General features: G+C 39.9%; 1 protein-coding gene across 3 annotated transcripts in view; it reads right to left on the bottom strand.

Moving 5' to 3' along the window:
* The window catches only part of DDX42 (DEAD-box helicase 42), a 53,174-nt gene that overhangs the window by 9,229 nt on the left and 20,321 nt on the right, over window positions 1-23,624 (bottom strand). For 2 of the 3 annotated variants that reach the window (XM_067717443.1, XM_067717442.1), the window contains exons 4-10: window positions 12,408-12,469; window positions 11,073-11,109; window positions 10,094-10,243; window positions 3,892-3,996; window positions 2,320-2,439; window positions 1,146-1,322; window positions 472-600 (exon numbers count right to left, since the gene is read on the bottom strand). In XM_067717443.1, the coding sequence (XP_067573544.1) occupies window positions 472-600; window positions 1,146-1,322; window positions 2,320-2,439; window positions 3,892-3,996; window positions 10,094-10,243; window positions 11,073-11,109; window positions 12,408-12,469 (780 nt within the window). Of the gene's footprint in view, window positions 1-471; window positions 601-1,145; window positions 1,323-2,319; window positions 2,440-3,891; window positions 3,997-10,093; window positions 10,244-11,072; window positions 11,110-12,407; window positions 12,472-23,624 lie in introns of those variants that run through there. The other variant, XM_067717445.1, reaches the window with a different exon arrangement.

Raw genomic sequence — 23,624 nt, 5'->3', positions numbered from 1 at the left:
ACAGAGCCCAAAAGAACAGAAAATCTGAAAACTCAACAGGATTCTTCCTTTACATTAATTTTGATTTAAATTGTGGAAAGATGGTCAGAACTATTTTTTGTGAGGCATTCTGAAACTACCTAAGTTAAAGCCTTATTAATGGGTTTTAATGTTTAAACTACAATCTTCTAGGCAGTTCTGACCATACCCTGAACAACTTTCTGATTCTTGGTGCTCTCAGTAAGCATCGATCCCTTTTCTAGGAGAGCATAAGAAAAACTGTTTGCTATAGAGGGGAATTCACAGCAGAGAGAATCTTATTGGACTGCTATTTTAGGCTAGCAATCAAAATTAAACCAAAGCCACCAGCTGTCATTGCATCAGAGTATTCTTAACCCTGCTTTACCACATTTTAGGGGAAATGCCCTCCAACAACTAACCAATTTTCTTCATACCAAGAGAGGCTGATATTTAAACCCAAGACATACTTACTGGTGTACAGACAACAATCTCTGCCCCTTCCTGAAGGGCCTTGGCCTGCTCCCACATGCTCCCTCCTCCATACACGGCTACTGATCGGAGATTATACGCTTTCCCAAACCGCTTGCATTCTGCGTGGATCTACAAAGTTGACATAATGACGTATTAACAAACTGTGACAACAGACACCTCTGTCATAACCCAAAAGGGAGCTATGAAAAACACACAGAATGCGATATCAATAGAAAATCAAAAGCCAGAAAATGCTTTAAAAACACAATTTTACTTATAAAGTAAATGAACAGAGTACCATTATCATATCTTAACAGGCTATCTAAAATCTTGTTGTGATTATTCTTTTTCACGTCTCTTCCCGACCCTGTTACTGCCCTTCTACCAGACAGAATGAATTAACCCAGGAGGAAAACTTATAATACAGTTCCCATATTAATTTGGTTATACAGAAAATCTATAACACATAATATTTTCCAGAAGTTTCCTGGTAGCACAACAATGTGAATGTACTTAATGCCACTTAACAGTACATTTAAAAATGGCTATAATAGTAAATTTTGTGTATTTCACTGTAATTAAAAAAAAAAGTTTCCTGGTAATTCTACCCATTTGACTGGCTAGTCCCTTATCAGGTAACAATATGGAGGGGGGCTTCTACACAAAGCACATACCTGCTGACAAAGCTCCCTAGTAGGACACACAATCACTGCAATTGGTCCATCACCCGGTTCCAATTCTTTCTGGTCCATTATATGAATCAACATGGGCCAGATAAAGGCCGCAGTTTTCCCACTGCCTGTTTTGGCAATACCAATCATGTCTCTACCACTTAATGCCACAGGTACACCCTAGAGAAAAAGAAAAAAAAAAAAAAATCCACTCCAAACTTTCAATTTTAAAGATGTGCTGAAGGAAATTCTGTGGAAGGGTAAATGACTATTAATGACATTTATTTCCAATGGAACAAAAATGTCCTGGGCTATGCATACTGGCTATGGAATAACAAGAAATACCTGGAATTTCCATTAACTTCTTGATCTGTAGGAAATATTATCATTGCTAAAATTTTTAAAAATTTGTCCCCCTTGTGAAGGTAGAGACTGTCTCATCCACATACTGAACTGCGTAGAAATGAATAAAATCCATATATAAATGAGAAACAGAAGCTATTACCTTCAGTTATGAGAATTTTCAGGCCATGGACAAAGGAATCCTCATAATCGACAGTGCTAAACTTCTCCATGCACAAATTTTATTTTGTTCAGTCTAGGCCTAATGAACTATTTTCTTCAGATCATATTTTCAAGACATTTATCAGACACAAAAGAACATTTCCCAGCCCCTTAGCAACTTTTTTAAAAAATAGGTTAAGTAGATTTATTAATATAGGTTGCTTGTGAAAGGCACAAGTGGGCAGGCAAGAGGGCTCTGCCCCAAGAACTAAGCAGACATTTTTATAATCAAAGGAAAAGTGCGGAGGGGGAGAAGACCACCTCATGTCCTAGGTCACAGGCAAGTTCCTAGGACAGGCTGCCAAGTGAGGGTCCTTCCTTGGCTTTGCACAGGAAAGAATTCAAGAGCCAGCCATAGTAAAGTGAAAGCAGTTTATTTAGAAAGACACACATTCCATAGACAGAATGCAGTCCACCTGAGAAGGTGAGAACAGCCAGCAACTTCGTAAGAGTGGTAAAAAATTCACTTTTGCTCTTTAATTTTTAAACGTTTCAAAAATTCTATCTATGTCAATACAGTTCTATACTAAACTTTCATTGCTTTGACTTGTTAAAAAAAAAAAAAGTCACAATGTCATTCTACTTCATTTTTCTTTCAATATGTTTTACTTACCTGGCACTGTATTGGAGTGGGCTGTGTGTACTCAGATTTCCGAATCTGGTGCATAAGTTGCTCATCAAACCCAAAATGAGCAAAACTACTTCCTGGTCTAGGAGGTGCAGCACCAGAAACCTAGAGATAAAGACAACTTGCAGGAATGACTTGTACTTCAAAACAAACAGCGTTAGAAGTTCAAGAATATTTGCCTGTATCTACCTAGCATTTAGTTGGGAGTATGAAGAAGTGAAAATATAAGTCTGTAGCTAAGAGCCTACACTGTTTGAAAAGGTAAAATTCAAATAATAACAGGTCTAAAACCGCATATAAAAAACTCCAAGATAAATATTCCTGAGATAATAGTCATATCATTTTAAATGATTAAGGGCCTAGAAATCTCTTAAATCAAAATCAATTTTCTCATAAGAAATAAAAAGATGTTCAGTAAATTGGAAAAAGCCATTAATATACTTCTTCCATTTGCATAACTATTAACCAGGTGGTAGAAAAAATAAAATTTACTCTTGAAATAAAGAGTGCAAATGAGCTCCAAATTCAGACACGTCTATACCCACTAGTTACAAAGATATTGTCTACTGTCTCCAATTTCAGTGATGCCTGAAGAGCTAACATCCCGCTTAGTGATGATCCAGACACTGCCAAACGTTGTTTGAACTGCACCCAGGTGAAGAACTGGGCTCCACCTCCATCAAGGTTTCTCAGGTGATGCTGATATTTCCAACCAGGATTTCACTTAAAGGTTTTTTGAAGGGGTACTTCTTGGAAAACAGACAAGTACATACGTGTACACACACACACACACACACACACACACACACACACACACACACCCCCCTCCCACACACCTACCCTCAGAAAACACAAGTTCAAACATCATGTAGCAACTGGTAAGGCCAGAAAGTTGTCCACACAAGAACACACATCACTGTATTATCTGTGTGTTTCACTTAACATCTAGCAGCACCCTAAACAATGTGGTCAGTGTGCAACCCAAAGCTTTTTAGTGGACACTTTAAACCATTATTCTGATATTAGTACATGCATATTTTTTAAAGTTGTTAATTTCTTCTTCTAATTAAAAATGCGTGCTGTATATAGTTTGAGAAGCAAGTGTATCTTAATTTCGAAATAGTCTAAAACTTCCAATATTGTCCACATCTATTAATCTTGTCTCCTCTTCCTGAAGATGGGAACCCCTTGTTTTCATCTCTAGCCCACCCAACGCAGTTCTTAGCATACTGTTCTCACTGCAGAAATACTTGCTGATTAGTTTTAAGGTCACATGACCTATTGTTCCAACACAACACACAAAGTTGACTGAACACATACATATAGTATTCATGTGTATCACATGAAAGAATGAATAATCCTATCCTAAAACAGCTATAAGACTAAAACAACAAAATCAAGACACAAGAGCCCAAGGGATCTAATTATTACTTTATCAAAGATAGCTCAGGGACTATTAGAAAAGAAATTCAAGATTATTTCAGTTTGGATAAGCAGTAATACTAACCCTGCACTAATTAACATTAATATGAATATTTGCCTTAATGGCTGACTTACCCGAAGATTGAGCTTATGCCGGAGATCTATTAGCTGCTGTGGGGTGAGGTTGGTTATCTCTTCATGTTCATTGTAAAAATTTTTTTCAAATGGTGGATAGTCAATCTGCAGGTCCAATTATTCAAAGTTAGTCTAGAATTCAAGAGTCAATCCTGTAAGTTTGATTTTAATGCAAAATAACCTTTCACAAATATTATACAAGTAAAGCCATAACCAGCTAGAGAGAACAAAGGAATTCATTTATTCATGACACAAATCCCGAAAGTACAGCCAGTACTTTTTCTTGTTCCTGTTTTCAATATAAACACCGACCTATTTCCTAAAGAGACTCTTAGGACACCTCAGGTTTGAACAGCCTTGATGCAGACTAGGGAATCTCTAATGCCAAAAAGGACTCAGATATTCCATCATATAACATTTAAATATGTTTTGCAGTAAGCTGTTCACCTAGATCTCGGCATTTAAAAACATTTCTAATATTTCCTTTGGGGAGAGCTCTACCTTTAGAGGGAGTTCCATTCTTTTTAAAAACATGGAACTGTTTACATAACTTTTAAGAAATGTATGGCCAAGCATTTCCAGTTCCAAAGAGGGAAGAAGTCATTTCTGCTAATCTTTCATAGCTTACTGTACTAAGAATACAAAACACTAGCATATTTACCACATGTGAATCTGGCTAAATGATTCTCTTTCTGACATGATATGTCTACAATAAACTTATTCTTTAAGGAGAACTTATGCCTTTCATAGGTGGTCAAAAATTTCATAACTCGAGATACAGCCTAAAATTAATTATCTTTCTATGGTACTATCAACAAAAAGAAAGAATTTAGTTTTATTATTAACAGGACCTTTGGTTATGCTCCCCACAATGCTGCACTAAGCCCTTTTCTTCAGTTCTCTTCTCTTACCAGAACAGAAGGTCCATGAGGGCAAGAATTTTTGTCTTTGTTCACAAAAATTTACAAATATGTAAATTTTTTACACACACACATTTTTTTTTTTAACCCAGAAGAGAGGTAAAAAAAAAGAAGAATGTGAAGAAAGGGGTATCCTTTCTTCATATCTGGTCTCTCCTGGCAGACTTCTCATTATATTAAGACAACTGTGGGATACCCCAGGCAGGATAATGAAGTTTGACCACTTTGTCAAATATCTCAAATATTTTATTAAATGAATATTTCAAATATTTGAGCTTTTCCTTATTAGCTTTTCACTCTTTATCATGCATGCATCCTCCTAGATCAGTTTCAGATATTTAACTTGCCACATGTAAAAATGCCAACTCCTTATGTGGTAACAGCTGTGCCAAAGGAAACATTTAAAAAGCTGAATATAACCCATACTCCAGTCTAGACCAGTAGTTCTCAAACTTTTTAGTCTCATGTACCCTTTACACTTAACGGAAACACAATGACCTTTTGTTTATGTAGGTTAAATCTACTGATATTTACTGTATTAAACTTAAAACAGACAAATTTTAAAATTCACGTTAAAGTAACAACAAACCCGGGAACCTACCTCAACATAATAAAGGCCATATATGACAAACCCACAGCCAACATTGTTCTCAATGGTGAAAAACGGAAACCATTTCCTCTAAGATCAGGAACAAGACAAGGTTGCCCACACTCACCACTATTATTCAACATAGTTTTGGAAGTTTTAGCCACAGCAATCAGAGAAGAAAAAGAAATAAAAGGAATCCAAATCAGAAAAGAAGAAGTAAAACTGCCACTGTTTGCAGATGACATGATACTATACATAGAGAATCCTAAAGATGCCACCAGAAAACTACTAGAGCTAATCAATGAATTTGGTTGAGTAGCAGGATACAAAATTTAATGCACAAAAATCTCTTGCAGTCCTATACACTAACGATGAAAAATCTGAAAGAGAAATTAAGGAAACACTCCCATTTACCTTTGCAACAAAAAGAATAAAATACCTAGGAAAAAACCTACCTAGGGAGACAAAAGACCTGTATGCAGAAAGCTAAGACACTGATGAAAGAAATTAATGATGACACAAACAGATGGAGAGATATACTATGTTCCTGGATTGGAAGAATCAACATTGTGAAAATGACTATACTACCCAAAGCAATCTACAGATTCAATGCAATCCCTATCAAACTACCAATGGCATTTTTCACAGAATTAGAACAAAAAATTGCACTATTTGTATGGGAACACAAAAGACCCCGAGTAGCCAAAACAATCTTGAGAAAGAAAAACGGAGCTGGAGGAATCAGGCTGACTTCAGACTACACTACAAACCTACAGTAATCAAGACAGTATGGTACTGGCACAAAAACAGAAATATAGATCAATGGTACAGGATAGAAAGCCCAGAGATAAACCCATGCACATATGGTCACTTTATCTTTGATAAAGGAGGCAAGAGGATACAATGGAGAAAAGACAGCCTCTTCAATAAGTGGTGCAGGGAAAACTGGACAGCTACACGTAAAAGAATGAAACTAGAACACTCCCTAACACCATACACAAAAATAAACTCAAAATGGATTAAAGACTTAAATGTAAGGGCAGACACTATAAAACTCTTAGAGGAAAACACAGGGAGAACACTCTATGACATAAATCACAGTAAGATCCTTTTTTGACCCACCTCCTAGAGAAAGGGAAATAAAAACAAAAACAAATGGGACCTAAAGAAACTTAAAAGCTTTTGCACAGCAAAGGAAACCATAAAAAAGATGAAAAGGGACTTTCCTGGTGGCACAGTGAAGAATTTGCCTGCCAATGCAGAGGACATGGGTTCGAGCTCTGGTCCAGGAAGATTCCCACATGCTGCGGAGCAACTAAGCCCGTGCACTGCAAATGAGCCTGTGCTCTAGAGCCCACAACTACTGAAGCCCGCGTGCCTAGAGCCCATGTTCCGCAACAAGAGAAGCCACTACAATGAGAAGCCGCACACAGCAAAGAAGAGTAGCCCCCACTGGCCACAACTAGAGAAAGCCCGCGCACAGCAATGAAGACCCAACACAGCCAAAAATAATAAATAAATAAATAAATTTATTTTAAAAAGATGAAAAGACAACCCGCAGAATGGGAGAAAATATTTGCAAATGAAGCAACGGACAAAGGATTAATCTCCAAAATTTACAAGCAGCTCAATATCAAAAAAACAAACAACCCAATCCAAAAATGGGCAGAAGACCTAAATAGACATCTCTCCAAAGAAGATATACAGATTGCCAACAAACACATAAAAGGATGCTCAGCATCACTAATCATTAGGGAAATGCAAATCAAAACTACAATGACGTATATCTCCTCACACCAGTCAGAATGGCCACCCTGAAAAAATCTACAAACAATAAATGCTGGAGAGGGTGTGGAAAAAAGGGAACCCTCTTGCACTGTTGGTGGGAATGTAAACTGATGCAGCCACTATGGAGAACAGTATGGAGGTTCCTTACAAAACTAAATATAGAACTACCATATGACCCAGCAATCCCACTACTGGGCATATACCCTGAGATAACCATAATTCAAAAAGAGTCATGTACCACAATGTTCATTGCAGCTCTATTTACAATAGCCAGGACATGGAAGCAACCTAAGTGTCCATCAACAGATGAATGGATAAAGAAGATGTGGCATATATATACAATGGAATATTACTCAGCCATAAAAAGGAACGAAATTGAGTTATTTGTAGTGAGGTGGATGGACCTAGGGTCTGTCATACAGAGTGAAGTAAGTCAGAAAGAGAAAAATAAATACCATATGCTAACACATATATATGGAATCTAAAAAAAGAAATGGTTCTAATGAACCTAGGGGCAGGACAGAAATAAAGACACAGACACAGAGAATGGACCTGAAGACAAGGGGAGGGGGAAGGGTAAGCTGGAACGAAGTGAGAGAGTAGCACTGACATATATACACTACCAAATGTAAAATAGATAGCTAGTGGGAAGCAGCCACATAGCACAGGGAGATCAGCTAGGTGCTCTGCGACCACCTAGAGGGGTGGGATAGGGAGGGTGGGAGGGAGATGCAAGAGCGAGTGGGATATGGGAATATATGTATGCATATAGCTGATTCACTTTGTTATACAGCAGAAACTAACACAACACTGTAAAGCAACTGTACTCCAATTAAGATGTTAAAAAAACCCCACAACAAACCCATCACACTTTAACATAAATGCTTTAATAAAAGTAACTTTTTTTTTATAACTTTCCTTTACATTTTTGCAAATCATTCTAATGTCTGACTAAGAAAATATTTCCTACTGCAAACTGTTGCAACGTTGTTTTGATTAAAGCCAAGGAAATCTGTCCTCACAAAGATATGTAGTTGGAAAAGGGACAGGAGTATTTATTAATAATCTTTTCAGATGCTTGTGGACTTTAACTCTTCTTCAATACTACACTAAACCTTGACAAATGGACATTTCTTAAAGATCATTTTCATTGTGGAATCTGAAACTGTATCAACTAACTTTTACATTCTGTTACATTAAAATTCATTGGTCTATCACGCACTTTGAATGGAGCCTTTACTCACGCATGATTTTGTAACATCGTGTATTGGCCATTTGAAAACAATGGTTCACTGAAATGGTCTGCAGATCATCCAAAACATTTCATTATATAATTAAAAAACTACATATATCATGGTTGATTATCAACAGACTTTAAGTATTAGAAAGCTATCAAGCTCACCATGGTGAATATGTTTCCCAAATTCTAATTTTTGCTTGAAAGCTTGATTTTCTACCATTGGCAATAGACACTTGTTTTCCTTGAAGTGTCATTCATTTTCTCAAGTGAAAATGGTGTTCCATGAAAAAAAAAGCATCTAGCTTAGCTCACAACTCGAACACCTAAGTGCCTTTCCTTGAGACAACTGTCATATTTTGGCATGCAATAGAAATGATTTGCCCTTCCCATTTTGTCACAGGATAAAAAGACATGTTAACATAAAGGTCAAGATTTAATAAATATTTTTTACTGTTTCATCAAGGATACTGTTAAGTGAAACTGGTTTGTATTTGTTTTGGGTTTTTTTGGGGGGAGCGGTGTGTGACTGTGATGATCTGGCAGGGAGAAGCAACTGGTGCTACTGTCCTGATTCATGTTAATGCATCAGCATTGCTTTTAGTCATTGGTGCAAATGCTGACACAGTGAAAAAGGTAAATGATCTCAGCATTACTATGAAAATTCTTTTGACTTTGTAGACTCTGTGAAAAGATCCTTCTAGGACTCCTTGGACCACACTTTGAGAACCACTGCTCCAGATCTAGAATCACTGTATGCAAGGTCTAGTCTGATATTTAACCTGGATGAAATACTGATTTCCCCCCCCACCGCAAGTGAGTACACTGATATCCTCATTTCCTTTTCCTGATTTAAGGGCCATGTAATTCCTGGTTCCACTTTGAAGGAACAACCCCTCATCTGTTCCAGATCTAGGAGAAATACTAAAGATTTACAGCAATTAAAAAGCAAATGCAGGGGCTTCCCTGGTGGCGCAGTGGTTGAGAATCCACCTGCCAATGCAGGGGACACACATTCGAGCCCTGGTCCGGGAAGATCCCACATGCCGCAGAGTAACTAAGCCCGTGCGCCACCACTACTGAGCCTGTGCCCTAGAGCTCGTGAGCCATAACTACTGAGCCCGTGTGCCACAACTACTGAAGCCCACGCGCCTAGGGCCCATGCTCTGCAACAAGAGAAGCTACAGCAATGGGAAGCCCATGCACCACAACGAAGAGTAGCCCCCGCTCTCCACAACTAGAGAAAGCCCGCAAACAGCAACGAAGACCCAACACAGCCAAAAATAAATAAAATAAATTTATTTTAAAAATAAATAATAAATTTAAAAAATAATTAATTCATTAATTTTTAGAAAAGCAAATGCAGGCCCACGGACCCACTGTGAGATGAAGATGGTAAGTGATGGTGCAGAAAACAAGTACAATTGCTTGAAAAAAACTGAATGTGAGCAAGTGACTCAGCTGTACCTTCAACAGTATAGGCTACAAAGTCTCAACCACTCAGTCACCTTCTGACTCAACCATTTGGTAAAGATGACAAGAGTCCAAAGAAATAGTCTCATGACATAATAAGGAGTACGAATCAGGATATTGGGAAAACCTAAATATTAAAGCTAAAGAAAACTATCAGCTTGAAAGAAGAGTCAAATTCAGCAAGAAACACCATACCTCTGAATGATCAATGGGAGGAAGAGGATCAATGATTTTTTTGGAAGGTGCAATTGGATTTCCATCACTATCATATTCCAAATTATCCTCCTCTTCCTCCTGAACCACGCCAGCAGTTGGATTCTCTGCCATGTACCGAAAATAAGCTTCCTGCAGGAAAGCACAAGAACATAATCATACCCAAGTATAAATGAGAACATTTCTGCTCCTGTAATTAGTGCATACAGTGTACAGATAACTGCACAGTTTAAATACCTACCAAGACTCTTACTAGCAATGATTCCTTTAACAATAGCAGTATTCAGAGGGACAATCAGAGGAAATGAATGAGACGGTTACTACCATAAAATGATTTAGCTTGCTTAAAAGAAGACATATATCTGTCTGTTCCACAGCCTTCCTCGGGTGGGGTGCCCAGAGCTGTGGAACACATGCTGTGGCTTTACCAATCCAAGTTTGGAAGGTGACACTGATTAGAAGGGTCACAAACCTGGGAAAGGCTCACTCTGGTTCCCTTCTCACAATCCCACAACTGAATGGGGAAAAAAAAATACTAACGAATAAAAACCCTAAAGGACAGTCATTTAATTAATGTTCCATCTTGAAACACAAGAATCACAAACAGAACTCTTAGAAACAGGTAGAGGTTAGATGTTGCTAGAGTCCATCCGTAGATCCCACTCTACTCTACTTCTTGACTTATCAGAAGAAACATTAATTTTGGATTAAAAAAATCAAGCTGAATAAAGCTCATATTTGCTTTTGATATTATAGTTGATCAAAATTCCATCTTCAACATGGGGGAAAGTCACATGAATCTTTATATTACCAACTGGTCACACACGCAGAAAAGCAGCAAGTCAAATGACATTCCCTCCTGAACGTCAGGAATGGCCATTTCAGTGAAGGCAAGCTCTAGCTTGTCCCCAGTACAGACTTTGTGGGGTAAAAGTAAAAGAAATACTGCATAGGAACTCACTTGGTCATCTTCCTCTTCAATGTCATCTCGAATACCCCTGGAAAAACAAGCGGAGAAACAAACTTCCCTGCAAATGTTCCACATACCCAGCTCCATACTTATAGCACATTAGTGTTGAATTCCATACAGCACAGGAACTCTCAACACTAACAATAACAAAGCAGCAATAAGCACACTGTAAACTATCCATCCATCATACACGTCTGGTTTCACTCTGTAAGCCACAGTTTGCATTTCTTTTGAATGGGATGATATGGTACCCCTAGAAACATCAAATACTAACAAGAACATAGGGAGTAAAAACTTTTGAAGAGAGATACCCAAGGACCCCAGGCTTGTCAACCCCATACAACAAACACAGTAGTGTTTAATATAAAGCATTTTATATTAAAAAAAAAAAAAACCTGCATTTGGTACATGCTAAAAAGACTGTCACAACTTTCTTAATGTGCCCCAGAGTTTCTAGCCCTGGAGTAACTACGTTCAGCCAAAATCCTTGGGGACAGAGAGAAAAACTACATCAACTCTTTTTAAAATTTGGGACTAAAACTCCCAAACAGTTCACATGGAGAAGCGGACCATCGCCACTTGCATCTCTCAGGAGCTGTGGACAGTATGGTTGCTTAGTTCCCATAAGCATCTCTTTTTAATCAGACTTTCTTCCTAACCTAGTGCACTTGCTATCCCTAAGGCAAGCAGCACCGCCAGTGAAGGGCAGCTGGAAGAGGATGCAGCACACAGTAAACGCCAAAGAGAGGGCTGAACCTCCATATGGCACAGGAACCTTGGGGAGGGCCTGAGCACTGACTGCCAAGTAGAGGTAAAAGTCCAACCATGCCTCCCTGTACTTGGTAAAAAGCCTTAAGAAGAGTATATTCAGCAAGGGGACGAGGAGAATTCTCTTTCCTAGAAAATAAAGTATTTCAAGTTCTGACTAGTGGCTAAAGCATGTCACCCCTTAAATAAATTTTTATTATTTATTAAAAATATACACAGTTTTTTGTGTACAATCACCATTACTTCTTAAAATCAATCACACAGGCATAAGTCTATTTTATATCAGTTATGGGACAAGACTGAAAAATGAACCCAAACTTTAGTAATGATGCTCTCTCGATTCTCTCTGTAACTCATTCTTGTGTTTACTAAAAACTATTTATAGTTGAATACCAAAAAGAATGCTTTTTAATTACTATAAGAAATATTATTCAAGATACAGAAATAACTTTAAGTCATTTGTGTATTTTAATTTTTCTCTATAAACTTTGGGGGTATAGGCTTTGCAATACTGTAGCAATTTTTATGTAACTTTTGAGGGAGAAGAAAACAACTTACTTTACGTTTTTTCTTTCCTTGTCCTTTTCTTCAAGCCTCTTCATGTCTCTAGCCGCTTGATCCTAATGAAACAAAAGGCCGCAAGGAATCACCAACTAAAAACACTGAAAGGGAAATTTCTTTATAAAGAATTTTTAGATTCAAACAAGCACCACCACAGTTTTAGCTATGCATTTTAACAATTGCATTTCGATGCAATCAAATTGTTTGACAATTATTTTTTAAAGAGAAATACCCAAATGTTCTAAAAATTTGACTGTACATGGATTGCTTAATTTTTATCTGCAAATATACCATGCATGGAAAAATTAGCAAAAATTCTTGATTGATCACTTTTAAGAGTTAATGATATAATTACCAATGGGGCTAGTAAAAAGTGCAGATTTCTAGATCTGGCTCTGGGAAGGTGGTTCTCAGCCTGGGGTAATTTTGTCCCCCATGGACATCTGGCCATGTCAGGAGACACTTCTGGCTGTCATAACTTGGGGTGGGGGATTGTTACTAACATCTAGTGAGTAAAGGCCATAGATACTGCTAAACATACTACAATGCACAGGACAGTCCACAAAACACAGAATTATCCAGCCCTAAATGTCAATAATCCTGAGGTTGAAAAACTTTAATCTAAATAAACCTACTACATCAGAATCCTTTGGGTTGGACTTAAATGCATGTAGTTTTTCCATTTTCCACAGGCAATTCTTATACACAGCAAATTGATAATTATTGATCTAAATTAATTCTTTGTTTTATACATGTGAAAATCAAGGTCAGAAGAATTAAGTAATTTTCCCCAAGGTTAAAACACATTCTGCATAACTGTTTCTTGTTACAAAGTAACGTGAGTTTTTCTGACTCCTTTGATGTAAAAAAATGCCACTATATATAACCTGGCATAGTCAGATGTTCTATCTAATCAAAAGTTCCTGATAAAGAAGAAGTATTTTAAAAAGAAATATTACACATAAACACTATTTTTCAAGGGACTGAGCTACACATAAGATATAGTAAAGCCTATGGGTGAAGATGACTATGCAACGTAACATAAGAAAAGGGCCACAAACACTTACAGAACATATTTTTTAGCCTACATAAATCTTTTTTGAAACACTAGCTAAAAATCAATCTTCATCTAGTTCAAATACTAGAAAAGTTTACACCTTCTAGAAAAGTTTACACCTGAGATCAGGGATTAATGCAATACCTTGGCAACAACACTCTCCCCAAGATCAGATAATATCCAATCTCTCTGTCCTAAAATCAGCAAAACCCCTTTGGATACTATACCAAAAAAATACCCAGAAGAATGATTCTATATCAGAAAGATTTAACCTCCAAACAGCTTCAACTACTTGAAATTCCAAGCAAGTGAATGTGGGCCATTCTTGGATACTCCTACTCAAAAAGGGCTATGCCAGCATGCATCACCAAACATTAAATCTAAATTTAAACACAGAAAATCAAAAGTTGATTTTTTATTCTAATTCATCACTAGGGATCTGAAGAAATGAGAAACATAGCCCTTTGGGAAATGTCCATATCTCAAAAAGATGGGGGAAAAAAAAAGACATGTATAAGACATCTCAAACACGACAAACCATTTATTTATTGCCTTTAGTTCTAGAGAGAATCATTTAACATAATCTATTTACTAAATTGCTACCATGTTGCAAAGCACATGTATGTTCTGAGTAGTTTTGGTTAAGCATTATGACAGAGATACACAAAGCTACAAGAACTCAGATACTGAATGATATAGCAAAAAGAATATGGGCTTTGGAGTTGAATCCTGGCTCTGCTACCTTTTATGTATATATTCTTTGGAAAGTAATTCAAGATGTTCTAAATCAAAGGTGGGAAACTCAAAATACTCAATGGGTACCAATGTGACAATGAATGAAGTAAGCCAGGATAAGAAAAGTTCTATTCTTTTGACACAGACATGCTTTGCTTGCACTTTAGTAAGTAGGAATATTCTAAAGAAGCATGCCCTAATTTTTCTTCTAACACGTAGCTCTGAGTCTTACTTTCTAATATTTGATAAGAGACCCAAGCTCGAGAAAAATATTTCTCCACTCTAAGAAAATTACAGCACAAGTGTGATGGTAAATGGTTCTAAACGATGGCCTCAGTGTCAAGAAGACAATAGGGACTGATGGGTGAAGTAGGAAAAGGCTGCCTTGTCTAAAGCAGGCAGCTATTTCCTCAACAACAGGCTATTTTTTGCCACATAAGAATGCAGGCCTAGTCTTGCCAGATTTTCCACTTTTCAAGAGTCTGATCTTTTCAACAAAATCTACTGATCTTAAAAATGTTGGCTCATATTTTAGAAAAGCAATGTTTAGGCCGAACAAAAACACATCCATATTGGATTCTTTTTTTCCCCTACTTCCTTAGAGGAGAGATGAATTCTGGCTGAAGACTTTAGGTAACAAGTAACTGAGGAATCTAGAAGGACTTCACTTCATAAGCAATGAAGTGACAGTTTTTGAGCAAGAGGAGTCGCATGACAGGAAATCACTCTGTAGCTGTAAACACCACATCGACGGGAGAGCAGGGAGCCTAAAGCTGGGAGAGAATTTAGATCAGGCAAGAGTTAACGAAGGTATAAGGTAAGATGACTATAGGGGACGTAGAAAGAAACAGATGCAAGAGATACTGTAAAGACTGACAGAACCTGGCAAATGACAAGAGGAAGGCAGCATCATGTACTGGACAAGAGCTAGTTCTCAGGACTACGAAGCAAGAAAAATTAGATTTGAGTCCCAGCTCTGCCACACAGTACCAATGTGATTTGGAGAATGAATCTGAATTATCTTAGGGTTCAGTTTTCTTATTAGTTAAAAAATTATATTTATATATAGTTTTTCTGCCTATTCTCCTTTGTTATTCTGAGGATTAAATGAAGCAAGTCATGAACATGCTTGATCATCTGCTAGAAGAGAGGGAGAAGATGTGGCACATATATACAATGGAATATTACTCAGCCATAAAAAAGAAAACGAAATTGAGTTATTTGTAGTGAGGTGGATGGACCCAGAGTCTGTCATACAGAGTGAAGTACGTCAGAAAGAGAAAAACAAACATTGTATGCTAACACGTATATATGGAACCTAAAAAAAAAAAAAGGTTATGAAGAACCTAGGGGCAGGACAGGAATAAAGACGCAGGTGTAAAGAACTGACTTGAGGACTGGGGAGGGGGAAGGGTAAACTGGGACAAAGTGAGAGAGTGGCATGGACATATATACACTACCAGATGAAAAACAGATAGCTAGTGGGAAGCAGCTGCATAGCACAGGGAGATCAGCTCGGTGCTTTGTGACCACCTAGAGGGGTGGGATAGGGAGAGTGGGAGGGAGACGCAAGAGGGAGGGTATACGGGAATATATGTATATGTATAGCTGATTCACTTTGGTATACAGCAGAAACACATCATTGTAAAGCAATTATACTTCAATAAATGTTAAAAAAAAAAAAAGAAAAGAAGAGAGGGAAGAATCAAGGTGGTGGAGTAGTAGGACATGGAACTCACCTCTTCCCACAAATATACCAAGAATATATCTACAGGGACTTCCTTGGTGGTGCAGTGGTTAAGAATCTGCCTGCCAATGCAGGGGGCACGGGTTGGATCCCTAGTCCGGGAAGATGCCACATGCCGCGGAGCAACTAAGCCTGTGAGCCACAACTACTGAGCCTGCACTCTAGAGCCTGTGAGCCACAACTACTGAGCCCACGTGCCACAACTACTGAAGCCCATGTGCCCTAGAGCCCGTGCTCTGTATCAAGAGAAGCCACCGCAATGAGAAGCCACAACAAAGAGTAGCCTCTGCTCACCGCAACTAGAGAAAGCCTGCACGCAGCAACGAAGACCCAACACAGCTAAAATAAATAAAATTAATTTTATAAATAAATAAATAAATGAAAAGTTTAAAAAAAGAGGAAGTGGTACGGGACCCCCGCCCTTGGGAAGGAGCTGAAGGAGAGAAGTTCCCATACTCTGGGAAGTCCCATCCCCAGCAGGGAGATTAGCTGGGACAGAAAAGGAGCTTCAGAGGCTCAGAGGAGAGTGCAACAACCAGTTTGTGGCAGGCAGGACAGAAAGAGACCTACACGTAGGTCTGTGCCACCGCCCTGGGAGCCTCAGCATGAGAAGCTCGGCTGCTGGTATGGGGGTGGGGGGAGGGTGCTGGAATGCAGGGTTTAGAGAACAGACCCCGGGGGAGGACTGCTGCTGGCTGTATGGAGACAGCCTGAAGGGGCTGGAGCGGGGCGCACAGCAGTAGTAGCATTTTCAGAAGAAGCCTGGGCCACCACAGAACCAAAGCACCAATGTTAAGTGGTATGCGAAGGGAGGGGTGGGGCTGCCATTGCGGCCTCCTTCCCCAGGCACTGGCCACTGCCTGGGCAGGCTTGCGAGCCACAGCTGCCACCCTAGCCCCCTCCCGCCTGGACAGGCTTGTGTGCCCCAGCCACCTCGGCAACCCCAGGAGCAACGCCAGTGGGTTGCCCACATGCAGCGGTGTGGGTGAAACCACAGCTGAGCCCCAGGGGCTGTGCGACTCACGAGCAGAGCCGAGATCTCTCCCAGCAGCTGCGTGACCACGGATTTAGACCCCTGCTGCCAACTCTGTAAATTCAGTGCCTGTGGAACAACCGAACAGACCACAGGTGCTCCCGCGGCTGTGATGGGTCTGGCTTTAGCAGTTGTGGGCTCTGTGGACCAGTATACGTGGGGGCTGGGCCCGGCCAGGGTCCGAGCTGCCTCCACAGCTCCCACAGCAGGTCCAGGTGCATGCCTACTGCAGTCCTGGGACCTGCCTTCAGCGGATCTGTGCTGCTGGCCGTGCAAAAACAACGCCGGAGAGATACCAGGGCCTGCTGCTGGTGCACCCAAGGTTGAGGTGGGGCCGGAGGCCACACCAACAACACTGTACTCTGTGAACCCGCACAATGGGTGAAAGGTGACACAGCAGAGGGTACTCACAGATGAACAGCTCCAGCGGAGGAATACTCAGTGGCTCCGGTCCCAGTGGGAGCCCTCCAATCACACCTACCTCACACTGCGGATCAGAAATGCAGCTCAGAAACAGATCTGGGGGCTTCCACTCCAACAGCTAGGGAGCAGACCCTGCCCCTGACAGGACAGTGACAACCAGAGAGCAAAGAGGAGGTCTCGCTCAATGCAGGCTCTGGTCACACCACCAGTCACACCTCCTATCAAGGGGATAACGGCCGGCATACACTGAGGAAAGAGATGGCAGACATCCATACTAAAAACAGCCCTCACACCCAAAATTATTAAACCCATACAGGCTACACAGGGACGATACCACATAAAAATAGCCCTCCAAGACAACAGTAAATAATTGTTTCTCCTAAACTCATACAGCAAAAGCAATATGACTAAAGTGAAGAAGCAGAGGAACTACTCCAATTAAAAGATCGAGAGAATTCCCCTGAAAGAACAAACAATGCAACAGACCTCTTCAGTCTAATAGACACCAAGTTCAAAAAGGAGATAATGAAAATACTGAAGGAACTAAGAAAGGCTATCAACAGAAATACAGATTACTATAAAAAGGAACTAAAAACTATAAGGAGACAAGAAAAATTAGAGAATTCATTAGAAGAGATGAAAGCTGAACTAAAGGCTATGAACAGCAGAATGAATAATGCAGAAGAACAAATAAGTGATCTGGAAGATAGAATAATGGAAATCACCCAGTAAGGAGAGCAGACAGAAACCCAATCGAAAAAAAATGAAGGAAATATAAGAGACCTATGGGATAATATAGAGTGCCAATCTATGCATAACAGGGATCCTAAAAATAGAAGAAAGAGAAAAGGGGATTGAAAATTTATTTGAAGAAATTATGGCTGAAAAATTCCCAAACCTTAAGAAGGAAACATATCCAGATACAGGAAGCACAGAGGGTGGCAAACAAGATAAACCCAAACAGACCTACACCAAGATGTGTTATAAAAAAATGGCAAAAGTTAAAGAGAGGATTCTAAAGGCAGCAAGAGAAAAACAAAAAGTTAATTACAAGGAAACCCCAATAAGGCTATCAGCTGATTTCTCTACAGAAGTGTTTCAGGCCAGAAGGGAGAGGCAAGCTACATTCAACATCCTGAAAGGGAAAAATCTGCAACCTAGGACACTCTACCCAGCAAAGTTATCATTTAGAATGGAAGGAGAGATAAAGAATTTCTCAGACAAGCAAAAACTAAAAGAATACAGCAATACTAAACCTATACTAAAGGAAATATTGAAAGGTCTTCCCTAATAGAAAAGTAAGAATCTATAGGAAAGAGGAGGACCTTCAAGATGGTGGAGGAGTAAGAAGTGGAGATCACCTTCCTCTCCATAAATATATCAAAAATACATCTACATGTGGAACAACTCCTACAGAACACCTACTGAATGCTGGCAGAAGACCTCAGACTTCCCCCAAAACAAGAAACTCCCCACGTACCCAGGTAGGGCAAAAGAAAAAACAGAGACAAAAGAATAGGGACAGGACCTGCACCTCCAGGAGGGAGCTGTGAAGGAGGAAGAGTTTCCACACACTAGGAAGCCCCTTCACTGGTGGAGATGGTGGGGGGGGTGACGGGGGGGGGAAGCTTCGGAGCCACAGAGGAGAGCGCAGCAACAGGGGTGCAGAGGGCAAAGTGGAGAGATTCCTGCACAGAGGATCGGTGCCAACCAGCACTCACCAAGCTGAGGCTTGTCTGCTCACCCGCCGGGGCAGGTGGGAGCATCAGATCCCAAGGAGAGGACTGGGGTTGGCTGTGTGAACACAGCCTGAAGGGGGCTAGTGTGCCACAGCTAACCGGGAGGAAGTCCAAGAAAAAGTCTGGACCTGCCTAAGAGTCAAGAGACCATTGTTTCTGGGTGTGCGAGAAGAGAAGATTCAGAGCACCGCGTAAATGAGCTCCAGAGACGGGCATGAGCCACGGCTATCAGCGTGGACACCAGAGACAGGCATGAGACGCTAAGGCTGCTACTGCAGCCACCAAGAATCCTGTGTGCAAGCACAGGTCACTATCCACACCTCCCCTCCCAGGGGCCTGTGCAGCCGGCCACTGCCAGGGTCCCGTGATCCAGGGACAACTTCCCCAGGAGAACACATGGCACGCGCCTCAGGCTGGTGCAACGTCATGCTGGTCTCTGCTGCCGCAGGCTCGCCCCGCATCCGTACTCCTCCCTCTCCTTGGCCCGAGTGAGCCAGAGACCCCTAATCAGCCACTCCTTTAACCCCCTCCTGTCTGGGCAAAGAACAGATGCCAGAGAGCACCCTACATGCAGAAGCAGGGCCAAATCCACAGCTGAACCCCAGGAGCTGTGAGAACAAAGGAGAGAAAGGGAAATTTCTCCGTGCAGCCTCAGGAGCAGCAGATTAAATCCCCACAATCAACTTGAGATACCCTGCATCTGTGGAATATCTGAATAGACAAAGAATCATCCCAAAATTAAGGCGGTGGACTTTGGGAGCAACTGTAGACTTGGGGTTTGCTGTATGAAACTGACCACTTTCTGATTTTTATATTTATCTTAGTATAGTTTTTAGCGATTGTTATAATTGGTGGACTTGTTTACTGGTTTGGTTGCTCTCTTTTTTATTACTTATAATTTTATTTAATTTTAATAATATTTTTATTTTAATAACTTTATATTATTTTATTTATTTTTCTTTCTTTTTTAATCTCCCTTTTCTTCTGAGCTGTGTGGCTGACAGGGTCTTGGTGCTCCGGCCGGATGTCAGGCCTGAGCCTCTGAGGTGGGAGAGCCGAGTTCAGGACATTGGACCACCAGAGACCTCCCGGCCCCACGTAGTATCAATCAGCGAGAGCTCTCCCAGAGATCTCCGTCTCAACACCAACACCCAGCTTCACTCAACGACCGGCAAGCTACAGTGCTGGACACCCCATGCCAAACAACTAGCAAGATAGGAACACAACCCCACCCATTAGCAAAGAGGCTGCCTAAAATAATAGTAAGTTCACAGATACCCCAAAACAAACCACCAGACGTGATCCTGCCCACCAGAAAGACAAGATCCAGCCTCATCCACCAGAACACAGGCATCAGTCCCCTCCACCAGGGAGTCTCCACAACCCACTGAACCAACCTTACCCACTGTGGGCAGACACCAAAAACAACAGAACTACGAACCTGCGGCCTGCGAAAAGGAGACCCCAAACACATTAAGTTAAGCAAAATAAGAAGACAGAGAAATACACAGCAGATGAAGGAGCAAAGTAAAAACCCACCAGACCAAACACATGAAGAGGAGATAGGCAGTCTACCTGAAAAAGAATTCAGAGTAATGATAGTAAAGATGATCCAAAATCTTGGAAACAGAATGGAGAAAATACAAGAAACGTTTAACAAGGACCTAGAAGAACTAAAGAGCAAACAATGATGAACAACACAATAAATGAAATTAAAAATTCTCCAGAAGGAATCAATAGCAGAATAACAGAGGCAGAAGAACAGATAAGTGATCTGGAGGATAAAATAGTGGAAAAAAGTATCACAGAGCAGAATAAAGAAAAAAGAACAAAAAGAATTGAGGACAGTCTATGTCTCAGAGACCTCTGGGACAACATTAAACTCACCAACATTCGAATTATAGGGGTCCCAGAAGAAGAAGAGAAAAAGGAAAGGATTGAGAAAATATTTGAAGAGACTATAGTGAAAACTTCCCTAATACGGGAAAGGAAATAGTCAAGTTCAGGAAGTGCAGGGAGTCCCATACAGGATAAATCCAAGGAGAAACATGCCAAGACACATATTAACCAAACTATCAAAAATTAAATACAAAGAAAAAACATTAAAAGCAGCAAGGGAAAAGCAACAAATAATATACAAGGGAATCCCCATAAGGTTAACAGGTGACCTTTCAGCAGAAACTCTGCAAGCCAGAAGGGAGTGGCAGGACATATTTAAAGTGATGAAAAGGGGCTTCCCTGGTGGCACAGTGGTTAAGAATCCACCTGCCAATGCAGGGGACCCGGGTTCAAGCCCTGGTCTGGGAAGATCCCACATGCCGCAGAGCAACTAAGCCCGTGAGCAACAACTACTGAGCATGCGCTCTAGAGCCCATGCTCCGCAGCAAAAGAAGCCACCTCAACGAGAAGCCCACACACCGCAATGAAGAGTAGCCCCTGCTCGCTGCAACTAGAGAAAGCCTGTGTGCAGCAACGAAGACCCAATGCAGCCAAAAATAAAAATAAATATATTTAAAGTGATGAAAGGGAAAAACCTACAACCAAGATTGCTCTACCCGGCAAGGATCTCATTCAGATTCGACAGAGAAATTAAAACCTTTACAGACAAGCAAGAGCTAAGAGAATTCAGCACCACCAAACCAGCTTTACAACAAATGCTAAATGAACTTCTCTAGGCAGAAAACGGAAGAGAATGAAAAGGCCTACAACAACATACCCAAAACAACTAAGAAAATGGTAACAGGAACATACATGTCGATAACTACCTTAAATGTAAATGGATTAAATGCTCCAAACAAAAGACACAGACTGGCTGAATGGATACAGAAACAAGACCCGTATATATGCTGTCTACAAGAGACCCACTTCAGACCTAGGGGCACATACAGACTGAAAGTGAGAGGATGGAAAAAGATATGCCATGCAAATGGAAATCAAAAGACAGCTGGAGTAGCAATTCTCATCTCAGACAAAATAGACTTTAAAATAAAAACTATTACAAGAGACAAAGAAAGACACTACATAACGATCAAGGGAGCAATCCAAAAAGAAGATATAACAATTGTAAATATTTATGCACGCAACATAGGAGCACCTCAATAAATAAGGCAAATGCAAACAGCCATAAAAGGGGAAATTGTCAGTAACACAATAATAGTAGGGGACTTTAATACCCCACTTTCACCAATGGACAGATCATCCTAAATGAAAATAAATAAGGAAACACAAGCTTTAAATGGCACATTAAACAAGATGGACTTAATTGACATTTATAGGACATTCCATCCAAAAACAACACAATACACTTTCTTCTCAAGTGCTCATGGAACATTCTCCAGGATAGATCATATCTTGGGTCATATATCAAGCCTTGGTAAATTTAAGAAAACTGAAATCGTATCAAGTATCTTTTCCAACCACAACACTATGAGACTAGATATCAATTACAGGAAAAAAAACTATAAAAAAATACAAACACATAGAGGCTAAACAATACACTACTAAATAACCAAGAGATCACTGAAGAAATCAAAGAGGAAATCAAAAAATACCTAGAAACAAATGACAATGAAAACACGACAACCCAAAACCTATGGGATGCAGCAAAAGCAGTTCTAAGAGGGAAGTTTAGAGGAATACAGTCCTACCTCAAGAAACAAAAAAAATCTCAAATAAACAACCTAATGTTACACCTAAAGCAATTAGAGAAAAAAGAAAAAAACCCCAGAAGTTATCAGAAGGAAAGAAATCATAAAGATCAGATCAAAAATAAATGAAGAAGAAATGAAGGAAACAGTAGCAAAGATCAATAAAACTAAAAGCTGGTTCTTTGGGAAGAAAAACAAAATTGATAAACCATTAATTAGCCAGACTCCTCAAGAAAAAAAGGGAGAAGACTCAAATCAACAGAATTAGAAATGAGAAAGCATAAGTAACAACTGACACTGCAGAAATACAGAGGACCATGAGAGATTACTACAAGCAACTGTATGCCAATAAAATGGACAACCTAGAAGAAATGGACAAATTGTTAGAAAAGCACAACCTTCCAAGACTGAACCAGGAAGAAACAGAAAATATAAACAGACCAATCACAAGCACTGAAATTGAAACTGTGATTAAAAATCTTCCAACAAACAAAAGCCCAGGACCAGATGGCTTCACAGGCGAATTCTATCAAACATTTAGAGAAGAACTAACACCTATTCTCAAATTCTTCCAAAATACAACAGAGGGAGGAACACTCCCAAACTCATTCTACGAGGCCACCATCACTGATACCAAAACCACACAAAGATGTCACAAAAAAATCTACAGGCCAGTATCACTGATGAACACATACGCAAAAATCCTCAACAAAATACTAGCAAACAGAATACAACAGCACATTAAAAGGATCACACACCATGATCAAGTGGTTTATCCCAGGAATGAAAGGATTCTTCAATATATGCAAATCAATCAATGTGATACAGCATAT

This window comes from Pseudorca crassidens, chromosome 19 (assembly GCF_039906515.1).
Source record: "Pseudorca crassidens isolate mPseCra1 chromosome 19, mPseCra1.hap1, whole genome shotgun sequence".
Lineage (NCBI taxonomy): Eukaryota > Metazoa > Chordata > Mammalia > Artiodactyla > Delphinidae > Pseudorca > Pseudorca crassidens.
This window is presented reverse-complemented; position numbering and strand designations above follow the sequence as displayed.